General features: G+C 44.4%; 1 protein-coding gene across 1 annotated transcript in view; it reads left to right on the top strand.

The window, feature by feature from the left end:
• LOC129699323 (ras and Rab interactor 2-like) overlaps positions 1-25,074 on the top strand; it is a 135,050-nt gene that overhangs the window by 66,110 nt on the left and 43,866 nt on the right. The window contains exon 2 of the mRNA XM_055638994.1: positions 22,891-22,977. Coding sequence (XP_055494969.1) covers positions 22,936-22,977 — 42 coding nt within the window. The 5' untranslated portion in view covers positions 22,891-22,935. The remainder of the gene's footprint in view (positions 1-22,890; positions 22,978-25,074) is intronic.

Raw genomic sequence — 25,074 nt, 5'->3', positions numbered from 1 at the left:
CATTATCCACAACACCCCTTATCTTGGTATCATCTGCATACTTACTAATCCAATTTACCACACCTTCATCCAGATCATTGATGTACATGACAAACAACAAAGGACCCAACACAGATCCCTGAGGCACCCCACTAGTCACCTGCCTCCAACCCGATAAACAGCCAACCCGCTGAGTTTAGCCAGCATTTTTGTGTACCATGAAACTTAACAAGATGACTTTGTAGCTAGAACAACGACAGATGGGGGATGGATGGAGAAGGAGGGGATGCAAGGGGTATGCAAGGGAAATGGCCAGTTCTGAAGCGATCGGGGAAAGCCAACTAGCTTTCCAAATCCTATTGTGTGTTTCAGAATTAGTCCTGGACCTTGAGGATACTGTAAAATGTTCTCTGAAACTAAGAAATCGGGCAGAATGAGGAGGGAATCTGGGCAGTGACGCACTGTATGCTTCCATGGTTTAGTTTTTGGTTTAGGTTCAGTTTAGGTTTAATGTTTTGTGATACAGCATGGAAACAGGCTCTTCAGCCCTCCGAGTCCACACTGCCCATTGATCACCCTTTTACGCTAATTCTAAGTTATCCCACTTTCTCATCCACATTCCCAAGCACATTAGGGACCAATTTTACCCAGGGCCAATTAACCGACCAACCCGCACGTCCTTGGAATGTGGGAGGAAATAGGAGCACTCGGGGTCAACCCACACAGTCAAAGAGAGAGCGTGCAGATTCCACACAGACAGCACCCGAGGTCAGGATTGAACCCGGGTCTCGGCCGCTGTGAGGCTGCAGCTCCACCAGCTGTGCCACCGGGTGGAACAAAAAATACCAGGTATTTTTCGAGGTGGCTTAAATGAACATGAATGATGTACACCCAGCATTCACATTCAAATCATGCTTCAAAAATGTGCCTTTCGACCCAAGAGCATTTAAATATATCTGTCGACATTATCTCTGTTTTGGCAGCAAACATTCTCGCAGATTTGAGGCAGCTGAGTGATGGCGTTTGGGCTGGAACAGTAGGAAGGATGGGGTTGGCATTACAAACTGGGGTAGATGCAGCAGGGTAGCGCAGCGGGAGAGTTGCTGCCTTACAGCGCCAAAGTCCCAAGTTTCATCTTGACTACGGGTGCTGTCTGTACAGAGTTTGCACGTTCTCCCCTTGACCGCGTGGGTTTTCTCCAGGTGCTCTGGTTTCCTCCCACATCACAAAGACGTGCAGGTTTGTAGGTTAATTGACTTCTGTAAATTGTTCCAAGTGTGTAGGATAGAGTTAGTGTGCGGGTGATCTTTGGTCAGTGCGGACTCGGTGGAATGTTTTGAAGCTGGGGTCATATTTATGAAATAAGTCAAGCCAAGTCAAGAGAGTTTATTGTCGTGTGTCCCAGATAGAACAATGGAATTCTTGCTTGCTGCAGCACAACAGGATATTGTAAGCAAAAATACTTAACAGTTCAGTTCAATATACACATAAATAAGCAGATAAAGTGCAATAGGTTGCTACAGTTCAGAGTCTGTTTGTTGGCGAGTTTAGTAGCCTGATGGCTGTGGGGAAGTAGCTGTTCCTGAACCTGGATGTAACAGATTTCAGGCTCCTGTACCTTCTGCCCGATGGTAGAGGAGAGATGAGTGCATGGCCAGGATGGTGTGGGTCCTTGATGATGTAGGCTGCTTTTTTGAGGCAGCGACTGCGATAGATCCCTTCGATGGTGGGGAGGTCAGAGCCGATGATGGACTGGGCAGTGGTCACAACTTTCTGCGTCCTTTTCCGCTCCTGAACGCTTAGGTTGCCGAACCAAGCCACGATGCAACCAGTCAGCATGCTCTGGCCAGCCATTCAGTACAGAGGAGAGAATACATTTCTCTACCCAGTCGACCAGCATGGCCTGTTTCCACACTGTATCTCTAAAATGAACTAAATAAAAGGAGCAACACGGTTGCACTGTGGTGAAGTTACTGCTTTACAGCGCCATAGACATGGGTTGGATCCTGACTACGGGTGCTGTCTGTACTGAGTTTGTGCATTCTCCCCTTGACCGCATGTTTTCCCCCGGGTGCTTTGGTTTTTTCCCACACTCCAAAAACATACAAGTTTGTAGGTTAATTGGCTTCGGTAAAAATTGTAAATTGTCCCGAGTGTGTCGGCTAGTGCTAGTGTACGGGGATCGCTGGTCAGTGTGGACTTGGTGGGCCCAATGGCCTGTTTCCACACTGTATCCCTAAAACTAAACCCTAAAGGCAACATACAAAATGTGTAGGAAGGAACTGCGGATACAGAGTCTATACGGAAGATAGACACAAAAATGCTGGAGTGAGGCAGCATCTCTGGAAAAAAGGAATAGGTGACGTTTTGGGTCTGAACCCTTCTTATCTCAGCTTCGTAGATACGGAACAAAGGGTAACCTTCCCACCCATTTCCATGCCCATAATAGTTCAGTAATGAAGCTCCTAATAACATTTACTCTGAAGATGAAACTGGAGAGTTGAACATTCCATGCACGATACTTCAGAGTGTAGGCAGAAACGTAAGTTATGCATGAAGGAGTTTTCAAAGCTTTTAAGTTTTTAGCCTAGTCAAAATATTTAAAAATATGATTGGACATTTAAAGGCTGATTTCACTCAGTCAATTGCAATTCAAAAAGAGACAATTGGCAGCACAAAGGCACAGCGATAGAGTTGCTGCCTTACAGCGCCAGGGACTGGGGTTCGATCCTGACTAAGGGTGGTGTCTGTATGGAGTTTGTACGTTCTCCCCGTGACCGCGTGGGTTTTCCCCGGGTGTTCCTGTCTCCTCCCACACTCCAAAGACGTACAAGCTTGTCGGTTAATTGTCTTCAGTAAAATTGTAAATTGTCCCTGATGTTTGTAGGATAGTGTTAAGGGCCTGTCCCACTTACGTGTTCTTGGCACGCAAATTACGCGACCTCGTGGTCGCGTTGAGCCGCAAAGGTCGTGCGCGATTTCATGCAAATGCACAGCCGTCTGGAGCGCGTGACGTAATTTGAAGATGGACACAAAGCTGGAGTAACTCAGCGGGACCGGCAGCATCAGTCTGAAAAGAAGGGTCTTGACCCGAAACGTCACCCATTGCTTCTCTCCAGAGATGCTGCCGGTCCCGCTGAGATACTCCATCATTTTGTGTCCATCTTCAATTTTCTTGGCCCCGCTCTGGGAGTAGAAGTGGGAGCAGATCCGGACCGCAGCGGCCGTGAGCCCCAGGCCCAGTTCGGCGATTGTTTGCCTTCTTCTGCTGCTGTTGGAGGTGACACGTTGCCTGTCCCACTTTGGCCATCAGTTCTGCGACAGGCCGTTGGCGCACGAAGATTTCGTTCGCTACCAAAATTTTGGAGCCCCGCGCGATGTCGCGCACAACTACATACCCCTCCACGCTGCTCAGTGGGACCGGTCCTGCGCGGCCACATGATGCCAGTGCGCCTCAACGCGACCACGAGGTCGTGTAATTTGCGTGCCAAGGACACGTAAGTGGGACAGGCCCTTTAGTGCGTGCAAGGATTGCTGGTCAGCACTGACTCGGTGGGCCGAAGGGCATGTTTCTGTGCGGCATCTCTCAGCTAAGAACTACACTAAACTCTGAAAACCTAAATTACTCCTTGGGTTGAATTCCAAACGATAGTCACGTTGTGTGATTGGCAAACTAAGTAGATAATTAGATTTCCTTTCATGGTTATAAATACCACTTTGTTGATCTTAATGTGTGTTTATTTAAGTTATTCGGTAAATATTTACAAAGCCATTTTGTCGTTTGAAAACTATAAACACTGCCAATGTCCAAACTTTGTGATGGCTATTTTTAGGAATAATCTCCTGCAGGTTGTTTATTAAGTTGAATTAGAGTCTGTCTGTGCAGCACTGCAGCAGAAGCTGCAACTTTAGCAATCAAAGATATTATTACGAGATGCTGCTTCTATCTGCAGCATGTGGCCACATTCGCAAGACTTCCAGTAACATTTTGTGAAATGTTTGAAGGTTTTCCTTTTCTGCCTGCCTGAATGTGGCAAAAATGTGGATTTTTTGGTTTGGTGTTTAGAGATACAGTGAGGAAACAGGCCCTTTGGCCCACCGAGTCCACGCCGACCAGTGATCTAGCACTAGCACAATACTACACTTTAGGTACAATTTACAATTTTTCCAAGCCAATTAGCCCACAAACCTGCACGTCTTTGGAGTGCAGGAGGTAACTGGAGCTCCCGTGGAAAACCTACGCAGGTCACGGGGAGAATGTGCAAACTCTGTACAGACAGCGCCCGTAGTCAAGATCGAACACGGGTCTCTGGCGCTGTAAGGCAGCAACTCTACCACTGTGCCACCGTGCAGCCTGGAATATTAGGCACATAAACTCAAATCATAAAGTTTGAATAGCACACATTAAAGGGAGTCGCTGAACAGATTTATGTTGGTTATGTGACGTTTCAGGTCAGGATCCTTCTTCAGACCCGACCTGGCACCTCACTTATCTATTGATATTGCCTGACCTGCTGTAGTGGAGCATTTTGTGCCTTTGAGATAAATCTGCAGTTCCTTGTTATTAGATTTATGTTGGTGTAAGCTTTATACCATCGTCATTTCGTTTGGACCTCAAGGGGTCCAAGTGACAAATAAATTGAATTAATTGAAATTGAATTGAATTGATATTTTGAGTCCACATTCTTTTAACTGTAGATGTTAAACTCGCTTCTAAGGTTATGATTCTTTTTCTAAAAGGTAACTTCTCTAGGGATTTGTTGTGTGTGTATCGCTTGGCCACATTCTGAATAGTACATTGATCCTTCTTGTATGTAGGAAGGAACTGCAGATGCTGTCTTAAACCGAATGTAGACACAAAACGCTGGAGTAACTCAACGGGTCTGGCAGCATCTCTGGAGAAAAGGAATGGGTGATTTTTTTGGGGCGAAACCCTTCTTCAGACTTTACACCAGTAATAAGGCAGCTCTCAATTAAACTCTAGTAATCTACTTTCTTATTAATCCAAATTTAAAAAAAAAAAGTTTAATCCACGAAAACAGAATCTTGTCTCTCTTCTCATTCAAACTTTGTTCTCATTGAACTTTCCCAGCGTTACTTAACCAGGATGAAAATTTTGTTATTTGCTTTTATTCACAAGAATTTGCTTGGCAACTTGCAGGAATTGTATTGCAACCTTCAACTGTTGCGTGTTTTGTCACTCTCCGTTATCTGCCCGTATAAGGATGCCACGGGTAATCTGGGAAATGGCGGTGCTTGTAATAGCCGGTGGAAGTAGGGACTGGAGGTGGTCATTTTTGAGCAGCAGTTCCTGGAGTTTTTTTTTCATTGGTGTTCGTCCACTTTGCACCTGCCTTTCAATTGCTCCCAGGAGGTTCTGTGACCAGCTTGCTTCAATGTCCCTGCCTGTCTGACGTTTAGAACACACAGGTGCTCCATGTGAAATTGGATGCAAGCTGCTGGCATCTTGGCAATCAGGAAATGATGTCAGCAATAATGAAGTCATGGGTTCATAGCTCAGGCAAGGGTCAGAGTGCATTTGGAGTATTGTGTGCAGTTTTGGGCCTCGTATCATGAGGAAGGATATGCTGGCGCTGGAGAAGGTCCAGAGGAGGTTTACGAGAATTATCCCATGAATGAGTGGGTTAACATATGATGAGCGTTTGACGGCACTGGGCCTGTACTCGCTGGAATTTTGAAGGATGAGGGGAAAAAACGCCTCGAAACTTACCGAATAATGAAAGGGCTGGATAGAGTGGATGTGGAGAGGATGTTTCTACAAGTGGGAGAGTTTAGGACCATAGGTCAAAGCCTCAGAATTAAATGATGTTTCTATTGGGAGATGAGGAGGAATTTCTTTAGTCAGAGGGTGATGAATCTGTGGAATTCTTTGCCACAGAAGGCTTTGGAGGCAAAGTCAATGGATATTTTTAAGGCAGAGATTGATAGATTCTTGATTAGTATGGGTGTCAGGGGTTATGGGGTTAAGGCAGGAGAATGGGGTTAGGAGGGGAAGAGAGATCAGCCATGATTGAATGGTGGAGTAGACTTAATAGGCCAAATATCCTAATTCTGCTCTTATCACTAATTAATTTATGAGCTAAAAAAAGTGTGCTTGACTTTACAGCTGTAGAATTTTGGAGATTAAATTGCTGCATTCGGTATAATCCAAGCAATAAATAATAAAGTGAATGAAGAGGCTATACAAATAATGCTCATTTTTTTTCTCAGTGTCTGTGTGTTTTACTGGTATTCCATGTACAATGAATTCTGGATATGACTTTCAAGTGCACTGTTATGTCCATAAATCTTTCTTTCCAAATCCTAGCATGCAATTACTGAACTGTCAGAATTGTTGTCAGCATGCATTCTATTGATGCGGAATGAACACTATAAAAAGAATGTGTATGGCACCAGGAGCTAACGCCCCCTTCTTGTCGTTATGTCTTTGTTGCATATGTACAAACCTGGTCATGGCCCCTGGGTGAGATGCACAGTTCTCTTCCATTCAGGTATGAGAGGAAAGCAGACACAAAATGCTGGAGTAACTCAACACGTCTGACAGTGTCACCCATTCCTTCTCTCCGGAGATGCTGCTTGATCCGCTGAGTTACTCCAGCATTTTATGTCTATTTTCGGTGTAAACCTGCATCTGCAGTCCACTCTTACACGTTGATTGTATTTTATGTTGATAACATTTTATTTTATGTGGCTGCGTGTATTGTTGCTTTTCACTTAGTATGGCTGTATGGTAACTCAATTATCACTGAACCTTAATTGGTGCATGTGACAATCGTACTTGAACTTGATAGCACTGTTTAGTATGATTTGACTAGATAGCATGCCAACAGTTTTTCACTATATCTCGGCACACGTGACAATAATAAGCCAATACCAAGAAAATAACTTGGGAAAAGTCAATATATGTGAAAAATTAGTGCAGACATTTTAGGACGTAATTTGGTAGGTTGATAAAGGAAAACTAGTGGATATAGTATGTGGTTTTACACAAAGGGTGGTGGGTGTATGGAACAAGCAGCCGGAGGAGGTAGTTGAGGCAGGTACTATTGCAAAGCTTAAGAAACATTTAGACTGGTACATGAAAAGGGTACGTTTAGAGGGATATGGACCAAAAGCAGGCAGGTGGGACTAGTGTAGGTGGCGTGGGCAAGTTGGACCGAAGAGCCTGTTTCCACATTACTCTGTGCTACGTGAAAGATTTTCACTTTAAAGATGTTATACAGGGTTAATTAAAGGATCCAAAATTGGTGTTGGCAACGAAGATATAATTTCCAAATTGGCAAATGTTGTTCGTGAGGTGCCACAAGAAACCATTGCAATCTACAATTTCCAAACTGAAATGTCACCTATCCGTGTTCTCCAGAGATGCTGGCCGACCCACTACGTTACTCCAGCATTTTGTCCTTTTATGTAAACCAGCAGCTTTAAGGCAGAGTTAGATAGATTCTTGATTAGTATAGGGGTGTCAGAGGTTATGGGGAGAAAGCAGGAGAATGGGGTCAGGAGGGAGAGATAGATCAGGCATGACTGAATGGCAGAGTAGACTTGATGGGCCAAATAGCCTAATTCTACTCACTTATGATCTTTTGATCTGTAGGTCCTCGTATAGGTTCCTGAATGAGAGGGGCAGATTAGGCCATTCGGTCCATCAAGTGGCTAGCTCGAAGGGCCGAATGGCCTCCTCCTGCACCTATTTTCTATGTTTCTATGTAAGTCTACCGGGCCATTCAATCATGGCTGATCTATCTTTCCCTTTTAACCCCATTCTCCTGCCATCTCCCCAACACCCCTGATGGGGAGAAGGCACTTTCCATCTTCTGGGATATCTTACATTAATGTAAGCCTGCATCAATCACATTGGTGGCCAACAATCGGATCACACTCATCTTTTTCCCAGCCCTCTGTGCATCGCTGAGGTGATTGCAATAGGTGCAGCAAAGTTTCAATTTGCCTGACATCTTTTAGCAAAGAAAACTAGCGTGTGCGACACCGAGCCATACAGCACAAGAACAGGCCCTTCGGCCCACAATGTCCGTGACAAACATGATGCCTAGACCAATTCTTATCTGCCTGCAAATAATCCATGTCCCTACATATCCATGTACCGATCCAAAAGTCTCTTAAATGCCACCATTATCTGCCATCAACCCCGGCACCACATTCCAGGCACTTCAGTTCCGTTCAGTGTAGTTTATTGTCACATGTACCGAGGTACAGTGAAAAGCTTTTGTTGCATGCTAACCGGCTAGCGGAAAGACAACACATGAGTATAATCGAGCAGTTTACAGTGGATAGATGTATGACAAGGGAATAATGTTAGTGCAAGCTTGAGCCAGTAAAGTCTGATCAAAGATAGTTCGAGGGTTACTAATGTGGTAGATGCAACCTCTACGGGAAAAAAACGTGCCCCAGGCATCTCCTTTAAACTTTGCTCCTCTCATCTTAATGCTACACCCTCTAGTGTTTGTTTTTTTTCCCCATCTTGAGGGGAAAGGTTCTGACTGTTTACCCTATCTATGCCTCTCATCGTTTTATGTCTCTCTCTATGAGGTCTCCCTGCAACCTCCGGCGTACCTGGAAAATGATACAATTTATTTGTTGTCATTTGAACCTCATTGAGGTTCAAACGAAATTTGGTTTCTGCAGTCATACACACAAGTAGAAGAACCAAGACACAACACAATTTACACAAACATCCATCACAGCGAATCTCCTCCTCGCTGTGATGGAAGTCTTATCTCTCCCCTGCACTCCCCATTCTCCTCCCGGTGTCAGAGTCAAAGCACCCAGCGGGCGATGGTAAGTAAGTCCCGCGGCCATTAAAGCCGCGCCGGGCGATGCAAGGCCACATGTGTGTCCTACTTCTCGCTGTAGGTAATTCCCCGTAATCCAGGCATCACGCTGGTAAACCACCTCTCCCTGTAAGTGCTTGAGTCGCGAGGGGTTAATGGGCTCCGGTGAAGGTTGCTACATGCAAGTGCTTCCTTGGGAGGGACGTGGTAGGTGTTTGCCCAGGAGGGAGTTTTGTTGCTCTGGTATGAAGCAAGTCACGTTTAGATCATTGTCACATTGAAGTGACCATGGTGACAATTTCCGGCACGCATCGAGCCAGAATAAATTTCCCCGTGGTGGGGTGAGGCTGAGTGAGTGCTCTATGTTTGTGTCTGAGTGAACACGAGCAGACCAAACTGGTTTGTGTACCTTGACATCATGCAGGGGGTTGCAAATAACTTTCCTTGGAAGGAGATGGGGAGGTGGGGGGGGGAGTGTTGTTGAAGTGGGGGGGGGTGGGGGGGGGTGTTGTTGAAGTGTGGGGGGGGGGGGGGGGGGCGTTGTTGAAGTGTGGGGGGGGGGTGTTGTTGAAGTGTGGGGGGGGGTTGTTGAAGGGGGGGGGGGGGGGTGTTGTTGAAGTGTGGGGGGGGGGGGGGGGGGTTGTTGGGCAGGGGGATATCCTGTGTTGAGCATGGGGAGGAGTAGGAATTGCAAGGAGATGTCCTGAAGTGAGGTGGAGGTGGGGGGAGATGAGGAGCATCCTGGAGCAAAGGTGGGAGGGGATTGGGAAGGGGGACACCGCTTGGCAGGGCTGGTGACATGAATCTGTAGCACTTCAGGGAGGGATATGAAATATTGGGGATGGGTTTGGCAATCTAGGAGGCCTTGCAGCTGTTTGAATAACACTGGCAGAGTCATTTATTCCTACAAGTTACAACAGAGACCATTCAGCCCATCGGATTCAGCTTCTGGCCGAGTTATCATTTCAGTCCACGAACATCCTTGCAATTTTTTTTACATGACCCTAAAAGCTCTTTGGATTTTGTTTTTTGCTATTTACCCACACCTAACGTAAACCTACTGTGGCAAGTTAAAATCCTACCAGCACGTTGTTGTGATATGAGAGGAAACTGGAGCACCAAGGGCTGAAACTCAGGCAAGCACAGGGAGGACATGCGGACATGCGAATAGTAAAAGGCTTGGATAGAGTGGATGTGGAGAGGATGTTTCCACTAGGAGGGAAGAGTCTAGGATCAGAGGCCATTGCATCAGAATTAAAGGACGTTCCATTAGGAAGGAGATAAGGAGGAATTTATTTAGTCATAAGGTTGTGAATCTGTGGAATTCATTGCCGCAGAAGGCTGTGGAGGCCAAGTTAATGGATATTTTAAAGGCAGAAATAGATAGATCCTTGATTAGTACGGGTGTCAGGGGTTATGAGAAGAAGGCAGGAGAATGGGGTTGAGAGGGAAAGCCATATCAGCCAAGATTGAATGGCGGAGTATACTTAATGGGCTGAATGGCCTAATTCTGCTCCTATCGCTTATGAACTTATGACTCCGCAGAGGCAGCAGCAGCGGCAGAGATCAGGATTGAACCTGGGCGTGTTTAAAGCCGCCTGAAGATTGGGGGTGGGGGTGGTGGCTGCGGCGGGCGGCAGAGTGAATGCCAGGAGAACATCGGGAAGTGATGGTTCAGGTCGGGACTGTTCTTCAGACTAATGACCGGAGCGGTGGGATTGTCACAGAATACTCAATTGTACTTCTACAAGATAGACACAAAATGCTGCAGTAACTCAACGGGACAGGCAGCATCTATGGAGAGAAGGAATGTGTGGCGTTTCGGGTCTAGACCCTTCTTCAGACTCCAGTCACCTCTCCAGAGATGCTGCCTGACCTGCTGAGCTACTCCAGCATTTTGTGTCTGTGGAATTCTCTACCTCCGAGGGCAGTAGAGAGCTAGATAGGGTTCTTAAAGATGGGGATATGGGGAGGAGGCAGGAATGGGGTACTGATTGGGGATGATCAGCCATGATCACTTTGAATGGCGCTGCTGGCTCGAAGGGCCGAATGGCCTACTCCTGCACCTATTGTCTATCTTCAGTGTAAATCGGCATTTGCAGAGATTGACGAGAGGTCTCGACCCGAAACGTCACCCGTTCCTTCTCTCGAGAGATGCTGCCTGTCCCTGCGCTGAGTTACTCTGGCATTTTGTGTCTATCTGCAGTGAATTCCTTTGCACAATTGTTTTCCTATGTACTTTGTTATAACTCTTCGCGTGGTTCAGGTTACTTAAAATAAATGAAAATTTATCGGGGGTTTTTCTGTTGCGTCTGACGTGCCTGTAAAGCTGCAGCAAGGAAGAATTTCAATCATCCTGTTCGTATCCGGTGTACATGACACGCTCACTCATGAACTCTCGATCTTACGATTGCTCACGCAGTAAGAGGTAAGATGACAAAACAGCTTGGAAATCCCAAATGAAGTCTCTTTTGTTTATTGAGGCTAATTTTAGTGTGCATATGTATCGAGGGTTGGATTTTCGACAAGTAACAAAAAGAACCTGAATGCAAAAAGCCTCAAGGATCGACAAGCATTAACACATTTCAATCAAAGCATTAACAGATGCAAATACCTAAAAGGAATTAATAGTAAACTATTTCCGTTGAAATCTGCAAACAGCAGTCAATTTTTGAAATCACAAGCTGTCACGAAAAGACTTAGAGACAGGAGCAGAATGTGGGCCATTCGACCCTTTGCATCTGCTCTGCTGTTCGAACATGGCTGATCTATTTTTCCCACTCAACCCCATTCTCCTGCCTTCTCTGAGTAAATAAAGCTATGTGGCAAAGAATGTGCTTTATTCAAACAGTGCACAGTACAGAGCCACTTGGCACAAGTAATCCGAAAACCGATTACTATGTTCTATAGACAAATATAGGTTCCTCAATGTGTACATATACAGTGCCCTCCATAATGTTTGGGACAACGACTCATCATTAATTTATTTGCCCCTCTGTACTCCACAATTTGAGATTTGTAATAGAAAAAAAATCACATGTGGTAAAAGTGCACATTGTCAGATTTTATTAAAGGCCATTTTTATACATTTTGGTTTCATCATGTAGAAATAACAGCTGTGTTTACATATAGAGATTCACACAGAGAGTGGTGAATCTGTGGAATTCTCTGCCACAGAAGGTAGTTGAGGCCAGTTCATTGGCTATATTTAAGAGGGAGTTAGATGTCGCCCTTGTGGCTAAAGGGATCAGGGGGTATGAAGAGAAGGCAGGTACGGGATACTGAGTTGGATGATCAGCCATGATCATATTGAATGGCCGTGCAGGCTCGAAGGGCCAAATCCTGCATCTGTTATTAATGTTTCTAGTCCCCCCATTTCAGGGCACCATTATGTATTGGGTCTCATGGCTTCGCAGGTGTTTGTAATTGCTCAGGTGTGTTTAATAGCCTCCTTAATGCAGGTATAAAAGAGCTCTCAGCACCTAGTCTTTCCATCACCCTTTGTGTTTCTCAACTTGAGGACCAAAGGTGTGCCACTTTTGCCTTCATCAGTCAGAGTATTGAGTATAGCAGCTAGGAGGTCATGTTGCAGTTGTATAAGACGTTGGTGAGACCGCATTTAGAATATTGTGTTCAGTTCTGGGCACCATGTTATAGGATAGATATTGTCAAGCTTGAAAAGGTTCAGAAAAGATTTACGAAGATGTTGCCAGGACTAGAGGGTGGGAGCTATAAAGAGAGGTTGAGTAGGCTGGGTCTCTATTCCATGGAGTGTAGAAAGATGAGCGGAGATCTTATAGAGGTATATAAAATCATGAGAGGAATAGATCGGATAGATGCTCATAATCTTTTACCCAGAGTAGGGGAATCGAGGGCCAGAGGACATAGGTTCAAGGTGAAGAGGAAAAGATTTAATAGGAATCCGAGAGGTGACTTTTTCACAAAGAGGGTAGTGGGTGTATGGAACAAGCTGCCAGAGGAGGTGGTTGAGGTTGGGACTATCCCATCGTTTAAGAAACAGTTAGGCAGGTGCATGGATAGGACAGGTTTGGAGGGTTAAGGACCAAGTGCAGGCAAGTGGGACTAGGGTAGCTGGGACATGTTGGCCGGTGTGGGTGAGTTGGGCTGAAAGGCCTGTTTCCACACTGTATTAATCTATGACTCAAGGAAGCCATTATGAGACTGAGAACCAAGAATAAAACTGTTGGAGACATCAGCCAAACCTTAGACTTACCAAAATCAACTGTTTGGATCAAGATGAAGGAGAGAACTGGTGAGCTTACTAATCACAATGGGACTGGCAGGCCAAGGAAGACCTCCACAGCGGACGATAGAAGAATTCTCTCTATAATAAAAATAAATCCCCAAACACCTGTCCAACAGAGAAACATTCTTCAGGAGTCAGGTGTGGATTTGTCAATGACAACTGTCTGCAGAAGACTTCATGAACAGAAATACAGAGGCTACACTGCAAGATGCAAACCACTGGTTAGTCGCAAAAATAGGATGGCCAGGTAACAGTTTGCCAAGAAGTATTTAAAAGAGCAACCACAGTTCTGGAAAAATATCTTGTGGACAGATGAGACGAAGATTAACTGATATCAGAGTGATGGCAAGAGCAAAGTATGGAGGAGAGAAGGAACTGCCCAAGATCTATTCTAAAGCATACCACCTCATCTGTGAAACACGGTGGTGGGGGTGTTATGGCCTTGGCATGTATGGCTGCTGAAGGTACTGGCTCACTTATGTTCATTGATGATACAACTGCTGATGGTAGTTGCATAATGAATTCTGAAGTGTATAGACACATCTTATCTGCTCATTGGCCGGCGGTACATTCTACAGCAAGACAATGATCCCAAACATACTGCTATAGCACCAAAGGAGTTTTTCAAATCTAAAAAATGGTCAATTCTTGACTGGCGGTCCATCACCCGATCTTAACCCAAATCCCGGGATGGCGGGACTGGCATATGGTGAGAGAATGGAGCAGCTGGGCTTGTACATTCTGGAATTTAGAAGGATGAGGGGGATCTCATTGAAACATATTAGATTGTTAAGGGTTTGGACACGCTAGAGGCAGGGAACATGTTCCAGATGTTGGGGGAGTCCAGAACCTGGGGCCACAGCTTAAGAATAAGGAGTAAGCCATTTAGAACGGAGACGAAGAAACAATTTTTCTCACAGAGAGTGGTGAGTCTGTGGAATTCTCTGCCTCAGAGGGCGGTGGAGGCAGATTCTCTGCTTGCTTTCAAGAGAGAGCTAGATAGGGCTAAAAAATAGCGGAGTCAGGGGATATGGGGAGAAGGCAGGAATGCGGTACTGATTGGGGATGATCAGCCATGATCACAATGAATGGCGGTGCTGGCTCGAAGGGCCGAATGGCCTACTCCTGCACCTATTGTCTATTGTCTAATTGAGCATGCCTTTTATATGCTGAAGAGGAAACTGAAGGGGACTAGCCCCCAAAACAAGCATAAGCTAAAGATGGCTGCAATACAGGCCTGGCAGAGCATCACCAGAGAAGACACCCAGCAGCTGGTGATGTCCATGAATCGCAGTCTTCAAGCAGTCATTGCATGCAAAGGATATGCAACAAAATACTAAACATGACTACTTTAATTTGCATGACATTGCTGTGTCCCAAACATTATGGTGCCCTGAAACTGGAGGGACTATGTATAAACACTGCTGTAATTTCTACATGTATAAAAATGGCCTTTATTAAAATCTGACAATGTGCACTTTAACCACATGGGATTTTTTTTCTATTACAAATCTCAAATTATGAAGTACAGAGGCAAATAAATAAATGATGGGTCTTTGTCCTAAACATTATGGAGGGCACTGTAGTTTGGAAATTTTAGATGAAGTCTCTTTTGTTTATTGAGGCTAATTTTAGTGCACATACGTATTTAGGGTTGGACTTTCGACAGGTAACAAAAAAACCTCAATGCAAAAAGCTTAAAGGATCGAAAAGCATTAACACATATCAATCAAACCATTAAAAGATGCAAATACCTAAAAGGAATTAATAGTAAACTATTTCCGTTGAAATCTGCAAACAGCAGTCAATTTTTGAAATCACAAGCTGTCACTAAAAGACTTAGAGACAGGAGCAGAATGTGGGCCATTCAACCCATCGAATCTGCTCTGCTGTTCGAACATGGCTGATCTATTTTTCCCTCTCAACCCCATACTCCTGCCTTCTCTGAGTAAATAAACCTATGTGGCAAAGAATGGGCTTTATTTGACCAGTGCACAGTACAGAGCCACTTGGTACAAGTAATCCAAAAACCGATTACTGTGTTTGAAAGACAAATATTGGTTCCTCAATGTGTACATATACTGTATTAGCTGGAAAAAAAAGTCAGATGAGACCTAGAGATAGGGGCAGCAGAGTGGCACAGCCCTGAAGCTGCTGGCTTTCAGCGCTAAAGACCCAGAATCAATCCTGACTGTGGGTGCTGTCTGTACACAGTTTATACTTTCTCCCTGTGACCTGAATGTGTTTTCTCCAGGTGCTCGGGTTTCCTCCCACACTCCAAAAGCGTGCAGGTTTGTAGGTTAATGGGCTTCAGTAGAAATTGTAAATTGTCCCTAATGTGTGGAGGATCATGCTAGCATATGGGGAACGCTGGTCGGCACAGTCTCGGTGGGCCGAAGAGCCTGTTTCCTTGCTGCATTTCTAACCTACAAAGAAACCAAACCTCAACCTCATGAATATACGGATACGAATATACGGATACCAGCAGAGAATGAAGACCCTGGACATAATAAACTGAAGCATGAAAAGACCTTTTGGCCCTTGGTGCCTGTTCACCATTTAATAAAATCATGGCTGTTTTTTAAACTATGCACCACTTCCCACACTAAACCATATACTTTGATTGCCTAACAATCAAAACAATGATCTACATTTGTTTTGAATGTTTGTGGCAACTGATCTTCCACAGCCGTCTACAATTGCAAAGGTCAATCACCCTCCATATAAATATTTCTTCCCATCTATGTCCTCAGTCATCAATCTCTTATTTTGAGACTGTGACCCCTGGTTCCAGATTCACTACCCAAGGGAGATGTGAAGAATGCATCTACCTTGTAAACTGCTGTAAAGTTTGTGAATGTTACATTGCGATTATTCTTCTAAACTCTTAAAGTACAGCAAACCACAAACTATGAGAACTCAGCGGGTCAGGCTACATTTGTGGAAGTAGACCTTTTGGGTCGAGACCACCCTTCAGACTGACCTGCTGAGTTCCTCCGACATTTTGAATTTTGCTCAAGATTCCAGCATCTGCAGTGCTTTGCATCTCTCTGCAAAGCATGGTTTTGGTTCTCGAAGGACAAACTTTGCAATTGACTAATCAATCTAGCGAACCTTTGCTGCATTCCCTCTTTCAAGACCTTCCCTCTTGCAGTCCCTCTATAATTAGAGCAAGATGTCTCTACACGTGTACCTAAATCCTCTTGCAAAAAACGACCAACATGCCATTTGTCTTCCTTAGCAGTCTGAAGAAGGGTCTCGATGCGAAATGTCACCCATTCCTTCTCCCTGGAGATGCCGCCAGTCCCGCTGAGTTACTCCAGCCCAACTTCGGTTTAAACCAGCATCTGCAGTTCCATCCTACACATGGCTTCCTACACATGCAGATCAAGTTTCAGTGTCGGAATTGTATCAGCATAAATCTGTAACGCTATTGCATTAATTTCTGCACATTTACGGTTTGCGATAGATCTTAAAGAAAAGTTACAACCTAAAGTTATGTTTGTATATTTAAGAGTACGAGATTCAGTAAAGATTGACCAAGATCCACCTCGGTGATGTTCTTGATTAATTAATAGAATTATGAAACATCACTTTCAGTGACGTGGCAGGAAAAGTTTTTAACTGGCCAATGCCGAATGTAGATTTGCTTGTATGAGAAATGATTCATCAAAATGTCAGTGTTCCACCCTCGAGGCAAACTAATGCTCAAGAGCTGATAGCCAGATTTATAAGATCTTTAAAAGAATTGACTGCAAATTTAGTGGATGTGCTGGTGCTGATTTTCCAAAATTTCCCCAGTTTCTAGAACGGTCCCAGTGGAGTGATTTTTGAGAACTAACGTCAATGTGACCTGAAATGAATTGTCGGGAAAATGTTGGGATTTGCATTTAAGGAGTGGTTAAAGAATACAAATTAAAACAAAAGACTCAGGAGCTGCTTCCTCCCCACTGTTCCACACACGAGCCAAGAGAGTTGTCCCTCATTGCAGCCCTTGCAGTTTTTAATCTGCACTTACTCTGCTACTGTTATACAATATTCTACACTCTTGCACAGAAATTATGCTTCTCTTTGCTGTACATGTGAATTGAATTGAATCCTTTATTTGTCATTCAGATCTTTCGGTCTGAACGAAATGTCGTTGCCTGCAGCCATACATGTAATAATAAACAACACACAATAAACACAAATTAACATCCACCACCGCTGAGACCATACCCCACCGGGCGATGTTAAGTTCAAGCTCCACGCGATAGTACTCATGATAGATACAAAGTGCTGGAGTAACTCAATGGGTCAGGCAGAATCTCTGGAGAAAAGGAGCAGGTGACGTTTTAGGTCGAAACCTAAAACGTCACTTGCTCCTTGTCCCCTGAGATGCTGCCTGAACCGCTGAGTTACTCCAGCATTTTATGTCTATTTTCGGTGTAAACCTGCATCTGCAGTCCACTCTTACACGTTGATTGTATTTTATGTTGATAACATTTTATTTTATGTGGCTGCGTGTATTGTTGCTTTTCACTTAGTATGGCTGTATGGTAACTCAATTATCACTGAACCTTAATTGGTGCATGAGACAATCGTACTTGAACTTGATAGCACTGTTTAGTATGATTTGACTAGATAGCATGCCAACAGTTTTTCACTATATCTCGGCACACGTGACAATAATAAGCCAATACCAAGAAAATAACTGGGGAAAAGTCAATATATGTGAAAAATTAGTGCAGACATTTTAGGATGTAATTTGGTGGGTTGATAAAGGAAAACTAGTGGATATAGTATGTGGTTTTACACAAAGGGTGGTGGGTGTATGGAACAAGCAGCCGGAGGAGGTAGTTGAAGCAGGTACTATTGCAAAGCTTAAGAAACATTTAGACTGGTACATGAAAAGGGTAGGTTTAGAAGGATATGGGCCAAAAGCAGGCAGGTGGGACTAGTGTAGGTGGCGTGGGCAAGTTGGACCGAAGAGCCTTTTTCACATTACTCTGTGCTACGTGAAAAATTTTCACTTTAAAGATGTTATACAGGGTTAATTAAAGGATCCAAAATTGGTGTTGGCAACGAAGATATAATTTCCAAATTGGCAAATGTTGTTCGTGAGGTGCCACAAGAAACCGTTGCTACTATATGCAATCTGCATTGATGGTTTGTATGAAAGGATGAGATAATTCAGCAATATATTTGATGATATTCACCTGAATGAGCAAAAGCTGTGAGAGTAAATGCATGGGGATAAGGGGGGGCGGGGGGGGGGGCAAATTGAGTGGACAAGAAGATGGTCATGGGTATGAGAGCACTGTTTAAGAGTCATTTGGGCAGAGACATGAACAGAGGGACATAGACCATGTTCAGTCTGATGCAATTAGTTAGATTGTCACCATGGCCGGTGCAGACATGATTGTTATGTTGTATATTGTTGGAAAATGTAGGAGATATTCGGTTGGCAGATCCAACAAGCAACCAGAGATTGGTATTTATTGAGCAGAAGGGGGGGATCAGGAGACTTGAGGAATAGCAGATACCGGTTGACTAAAAAAGACACAAAGTGCTGGAGTAACTCAACAGTTCAGGCAGTATCTCTAGGAGAAAATGGTCAGGCACCACTTTGGGTCAGTAGGGGGGAGAAAGCTGGAGGAGAGATGGGATGGGACAAAGCCCAGCCATGTGATAGGAGACTTATCTATTCAAAACTAAGGGTTAGGAGACTTGCTGTAGCTCTGCGGGTATTTAGTTTAGTTTAGAGATATAGCATGGAAATCGGGCCCGTTATCCTGTGTATATTTACACTGTGGACGGCTTGATTGTAATCAAGTATACTTAGGAAAACTTTAATAAACGACATTCCCTTAATCATGTATCTGTACACTGTGGATGGCACACATTGTAATCAAGTATTGTCTTTCCGTTGACTGGTTGGCACAAATCAAAAGCTTTCCACTCGGTACCTTGGTACTTGTGGCTTTTAGCCTCATGGCTAAAGGGATCAGGGGGTATGGAGAGAAGGCAGGTACAGGATACTGAGTTGGATGATCAGCCATGATCATATTGAATGGTGGTGCAGGCTCAAAGGGCCGAAGGGCCTACTCCTGCACCTAATTTCTAAGTTTCTATGTTTCTACACGTAACAAGAAACTCAAGGCATTTCGACAGGCAGTTGAACAGGCACGATGTGGAAGGATACAGAACTATGCGGTCACCGGGCGAACATGCAAACTCCACGCAGACAGCCCCCGAGGTTAGGATCGAATGCGGGCCTTTGGTAGCAGCTCCACCAGCTGCGCCACTCTGCCACGATTGTCTCATTTATATATAAAAGCAAATAGAAAGAAGTTTGGTGAAGGGGTGCAAGTTTTCTATTCCTCTCTCCGTTAGAGTTCCATGAAGGGAAATCTGCATAATCCAGGCGTGTTACTTTGGGTAACTGCTGGCACATGAATGATAAATCTGCAAACTATACTGCTAGCTGTTACACAGACTATGTTTGTATGGTGGGTCTATTGCTTCCTTTCTTAGACATTTGACATGTCCTACCAGTACTTAAAATAGCTTCTTTAACAAATGCATTCACTTCCATATATGCAGTAACTTAAAATTACATTTAAGTCACAGAATTTTGTTTTGTGTGCACAGCCACTTTCTGGAAGATGACCCAAGGGCCTAGCAATGCTTCTGTGCACGGGTGGCGCGATGGCGTGGGCGGTAGAGCTACTACCTTCCAGCGCCAGGGACCAGGGTTCGATCCTGACAAAGGGTGCTATCTGTAGGGAGTTTGTACATTCTCCCCGCGACCTGCATGGGTTTTCTCTTAGATCTTCAGTTTCCTCCCACACTCCACAGACGTGGGAGCAGACATGACGTATGTCTAGTCAGTGGGACAAAGCTAGCCATTGTTGGGAACATCACAGGTAAGCAGGACCTTGGGAGTTAAGAGATAGATGTCACTGAAAGCTCCCTCAAAGATTCCAGGTGTTGCCTCAGGGCGGCATGGTGGTGTAGGAATAGAGTTGCTGCCTTACAGCGCCAGAGACCTGGGTTCGATCCTGACCACGGGTGGTATCTATACGGAGTTTGTGCGTTCTCTCCACGGGCTGCCTGGGTTTTCTCTGGATGCTCCCACACTCCAAAGACGTACAAGTTTGCAGGCTAATTGACATCTAGTGGGTACAGTTTGCATACCTGCTGCAAGTAAGAATTTCATTGTTCCGTTTTGGGACATATGACAAGAAAACACTCTTGACTCTAGACTCTCCAATAGAAGCTCGGAGAGTGAAGGGTTGTGCAATGTACACAAATGTGCAAGAACATCTAGGGACACGAACACACCTTGTTATATAACTGCTCATGGGGACAATGCTGCAAATTCCCAAATATGGTGTTGTTGTTTGGATTACTATGCTGCATTTTCATCCAATTCATTCAATGTAAAATGAAAATAGCTTGAGGCTCCATCTCCATTCCCTGTGACATCTCTCTTGTGGCTGTCCGCCAACCTAAAAGTGATATCTTTGCTATTGGTCTCTTGAACAGATAAACAAATGATGCCCTGCACAAAAATGTTACTTTATACAATGGAATTTCCAGTTCCAAGTATTTATTGTTGAATTATTTACTGGCACTGTATATAAAGTCCACAATGAGGCCTTTGGATGACTTTCATATTTATTTATCTTTTTAATATCGTGGAAGTCTGCTTAAATAAACTGCAAAAAAAGTTGGCAAATTAAATGCATTTCCTGCCACGTTCGTGATACCAATACTAACCTGATCGAACAAGAGAATATGCAAAGGTTTATGTTTGCTTGTTGTCGCCTTCCAGACAATAATTGAATATGAAAAATTTGATTTAAAGGCACAGAAGTCACAGAAATGTTTTTGTGTGCACAGACACTTTCTTTCTGGAGGATGTTTACTAGACCAAGGGCCTAGCGATGATTCTGTGCATGGGTGGCTTGGCAGCAATATTTGAATAATGGAGAGGTGCTGGAGGTTTGCAGGCTTGGGCAGGATATGCAAGAAACAAACGGCTGGAGGAATTCATTCAAAAGACATAGAAGTGTGAAAACGCACACCTCCTGTTTCAGGGACAGTTTCTTCCCAGCTGTTATCAGGCAACTGAATCATCCTACCTCAACTGGGAAGCAGTCCTGAACCACCATCTACCCCATTGATGACCCTTGGACTATCTTTGATCGGACTTTGCTGGCTTTACATTGCACTAAACGTTTTTCCCTTCTCATGTATCTATACAATGTAAATGGCTCGATTATAATCATGTATTGTGTTTCCGCTGACTGGCTAGCACGCAACAAAAGCTTTTCACAGTACCTCGGTACACGTGACAATAAACTAAACTGCACCGAACAACATTAGTGGGGTTGCGGTGGAAGGAATTGTTGTTGGTGTAGATTCTCAGTCCCTGCTTTGGGACTGAGAATTCCTCCCCTTCCCTACTCCTCCCCATTTCCTCCCTCATTTTCTCACGGATGCTGCTTGACCTGTTGAGTACCTCCAGCCGTAGAATTTCTGCTCCATTTTGAAAAGCATTGTTTGAAGCATCATTTCATTATATTATCTAGGGGGTGACAAAAAAAATAACAAGCTTGCCATTTCACAAGAACGGTAGGGAAGCTGTTGAAGAGGATTCTTCAGAATGAGATTTTACTCACATTTGGAAAAGAATTGACTAATTAGGGACAGTCAGCAATGGTTTACAACTTTGATTGAGATCTTTGAGGAGGTGATGAAGGTGATTACCGAGGGTAGGTCGGTGGATGTAGTCCTTTGGTAAGGTATTTGATAAAGTCCAACTTATCCATGCTGACCAAGATACACTAGACCCAAATGTGTAGGAAGGAACTGCAGATGCTGGTTTAAACCGAAGATAGACCCAAAAAGCTGGAGTAACTCAGCGGGACAGGCAGCATCTCTGGAGTGAAGGGATGGGTGACGTTTCGGGTTGAGACGTCTGAAGAAGGGTCTCGACCCGAAACATCACCCACTCCTACTATCTACTTTATTGGAGGCTTTCGGACTATCTTTAATCGGACTTTACTGGTCTTAAATTGCACTGAACATTATTTGCTTTATCATGTATCTGTACTCTGTGGATTGCTCGATTGTAATCATGTATAGTCTTTCCGCCGACTGGTCAACACGCAACAAACCTTTTTCATTGCACATCGGTGCACGTGACAATAAACTAAACTAAACTAAATATCATGGTTTGCGAGAATTTAAACTCCAATAGGTTCCATTTCTTCAATGTGCCACTGCCTTACTGTGACAAATTCATGAGCAATTTGGAATGTATGTTTTAGATTAAAAAGATTGTAAAGGGCTTGCAGATTTAGGCAACCCTATGAGAATAACCAGCTGGTTGAGAATAATTGTTTTTCTTCACTTTGCATCTGAATTACTCTGTGGTCAAATGAGAAAGAGTGAGATTTATACCGATTTAAAAAAAAGAACTGTATTAACGGGCCAGGTTTCCAAACTTTAAACAGAAGCAGCTGGATGGTTCTTGCCGTCAGTCTCAACGCAAGAGATTCGCGGAAGATCTCTCCAGTGTTTCTGGTTAATGAGCTCGGAGCTGTTTGTATGTAATACAGGCGAAGTGGGCTCTGGGAGACAATGTTGCTGAACTTTGTGTTCTGCTCTGTTTTGGGGTCAGTTCACCAGTATTACTCTGCCTTATGGATTTAATGAAAGGGGAGTGTTGTCATAGATCTTGGCAGAATGTGTGTTGTGACTGGTGGGGATTTTTCTTTTTGCAACGAGCCTCAGTATTTCCTTCCGCATGGAATAACCATTAAATATCTTTGGTTTCAGGTTCGTCTGGCTAACTCTACAGTTTTCCCAAATAACCCCCTGACAATGTCAGGTCTGGCTGAGCGGCAGAAAGGGAGTTTTTTTAAGGTAATGTAACCTTGTTTGCAGTCTTTTTAACAGAAGCACTATTCACTAACCACTTTAGTTCCTTGCATCTCTTCATCATCTGTTTTCTTTTTATTTCCCTTCCTTCATTTCTTTAGCCAGCCCCTTAACAACCACCCTGGTGCTTTTTATTTTGGATGGGGGTGGAGATATAAGTGGGGGGGGGGGGGGGGGGAAGGGGGGGGGGGGGGGGGGGGGGGGGGGAAGGGAAGATGCACTTGAGTCCGGCAACTCTTTGTTAGTGTTTTGCCATCAGTGGACATGCCAGGAAGCATGCTTGAGCGGTGAGGAAATGATCCCACCCTGGACTGTGTTTCCTTTATCCTGTAGACTTGCTGCTGAGACGGTCAAACGCTCAGTTGCTAATGTTAGTGGATTAAAGAGTGTTCGTGAGGGGGCAAAGTGGTTGAGAGGACAAGTACTGGCTGATCACTGCCTGTCAGCATGGACTAGTGACAAAGGTAAGTCATGATTAGCAAGCCTAGTTGAACTTAAGTTAACTGGTGTTAACCACTGCCAGATATAGATGTCATTTATCTGGGCTGCCAGAATGCTTTGGACAAGTTCCGATAAAATGTTAACAAAAATAACACTTGATATTATCTGTGGCAATTGGAGTGGGTAGAGAGAGGGTGCGGGATTGAGAGCATAGCAGAGCTTTTCACTGTGAATAGTGAGCCATACATATTAATTGGTGCGCAGTGCACATGTGTTAGGTAGGCAGTGCAGTTAAACATGCAGATGGGAGCAGAAAATGACGGAGACAGATCATAAATTATGTATGTATGCATTGCATCAGATGCTGTTTGTTTTGTAATGCACGTAGGATTTAGACCTCACCCAAGGTAAAGAGACCAGATACAAAGTCATGAGAGGAATAGTTCGAGTTGACGCCCAGATAGAAACAGAGGAAATCACGAACCAGAGGACATAGGTTTAAGGGGATTTGATGGAACCTGAGGGGTATCTTTTTCCACACAGAGAGTGGTGGGTGTATGGAACAAGGTGCCAGAGGAAGTAGTTGAGGCAGGTAATATTGCAAAGTTTAAGAGCCATTTGGACAGGTAAATGGATAGGCCAGGTTTAGAGGGATATGGGGCAAATGCAGGCAAGTGGGATGAGTGTACATGGGACATGTTAGTCAGTGCGGGCAAGTTGGGCCGAAGGGCCTGTTTCCACGCTGTACGACTAGATTAGTTTTCTAAATTTCCCCTTCATTTTTCATTGTCATTACATTTCCTTTGGTGTACCAAAAAGCTCTAAACCACCCACTGCACGGGAGTATTATAAACTACACCAAACCACAATGAGAACCACAAATGGTTTGTTTTGGATAGTAGGTTTTTAAGCAGCTTTTTGGATGAAAGAAGTCGTGAGGTAGGATAAGCAAGTCCAGAGCTTTGGGGGGGGGTGGGGGGGGGCAGAGAATCTGAAAGTTTGCGGTGGAGCTGTTCAAAGAGGAAAAACTCAATACAGTATTCAATGTAGAAGTAGAGGGAGGTGAATCTCAAAGTTACAGGGCTGGAGGAGCTTATGGAGATCGGCAGAGGGAGGAATATTGAGGGGTTAGAAAATGGGTGGCAATGTTAAAAATGAGCTGCTTCCTTAATAGTAAAGACATGCGTGACGGCTTTTTGGATGAAGCTCGCGTTTAGGGAAAGAGCATGAGGGAGGCTGGCCAGGAATGCATTGAGACAGCCAAACCTGAAAGCCCTGTCCCACTTTACGAGCTCATTCAAGAGCTCTCCCGAGTTTTTAAAAAATCAAACTCGTGGAAGTACGTAGCGGGTACGTCGGAGCTCAGGGACGTCTCTTAGTGGCTTGTAACGCTAACGGCAGTTACTCGGGAAACGTGGTAAGCTCGGGAAGACTCGTGAAGATTTTTCAACGTTGAAAAATGTCCACGAGAGCCCCGAGTACCCACGAGCGGCCATTGCCGTAAATCTCCGAGTTCGAATCAGGGCAAACTCGGGAGAACTCTTGAATGAACTCGTACAGTGGGACAGGGCTTTAAGGGAACAAAAGCATTATTGCGGGTTTCGGCAGATGACACGAGTTCAGCAGGTAGCTCGGGTTGAA

The sequence above is a fragment of the Leucoraja erinacea genome, chromosome 8 (assembly GCF_028641065.1).
Source record: "Leucoraja erinacea ecotype New England chromosome 8, Leri_hhj_1, whole genome shotgun sequence".
NCBI classification, from domain to species: Eukaryota; Metazoa; Chordata; class Chondrichthyes; order Rajiformes; family Rajidae; genus Leucoraja; species Leucoraja erinaceus.
The sequence above is the reverse complement of the archived record's forward strand: the minus strand, read 5'-3'. Positions and strand labels throughout refer to the sequence as shown.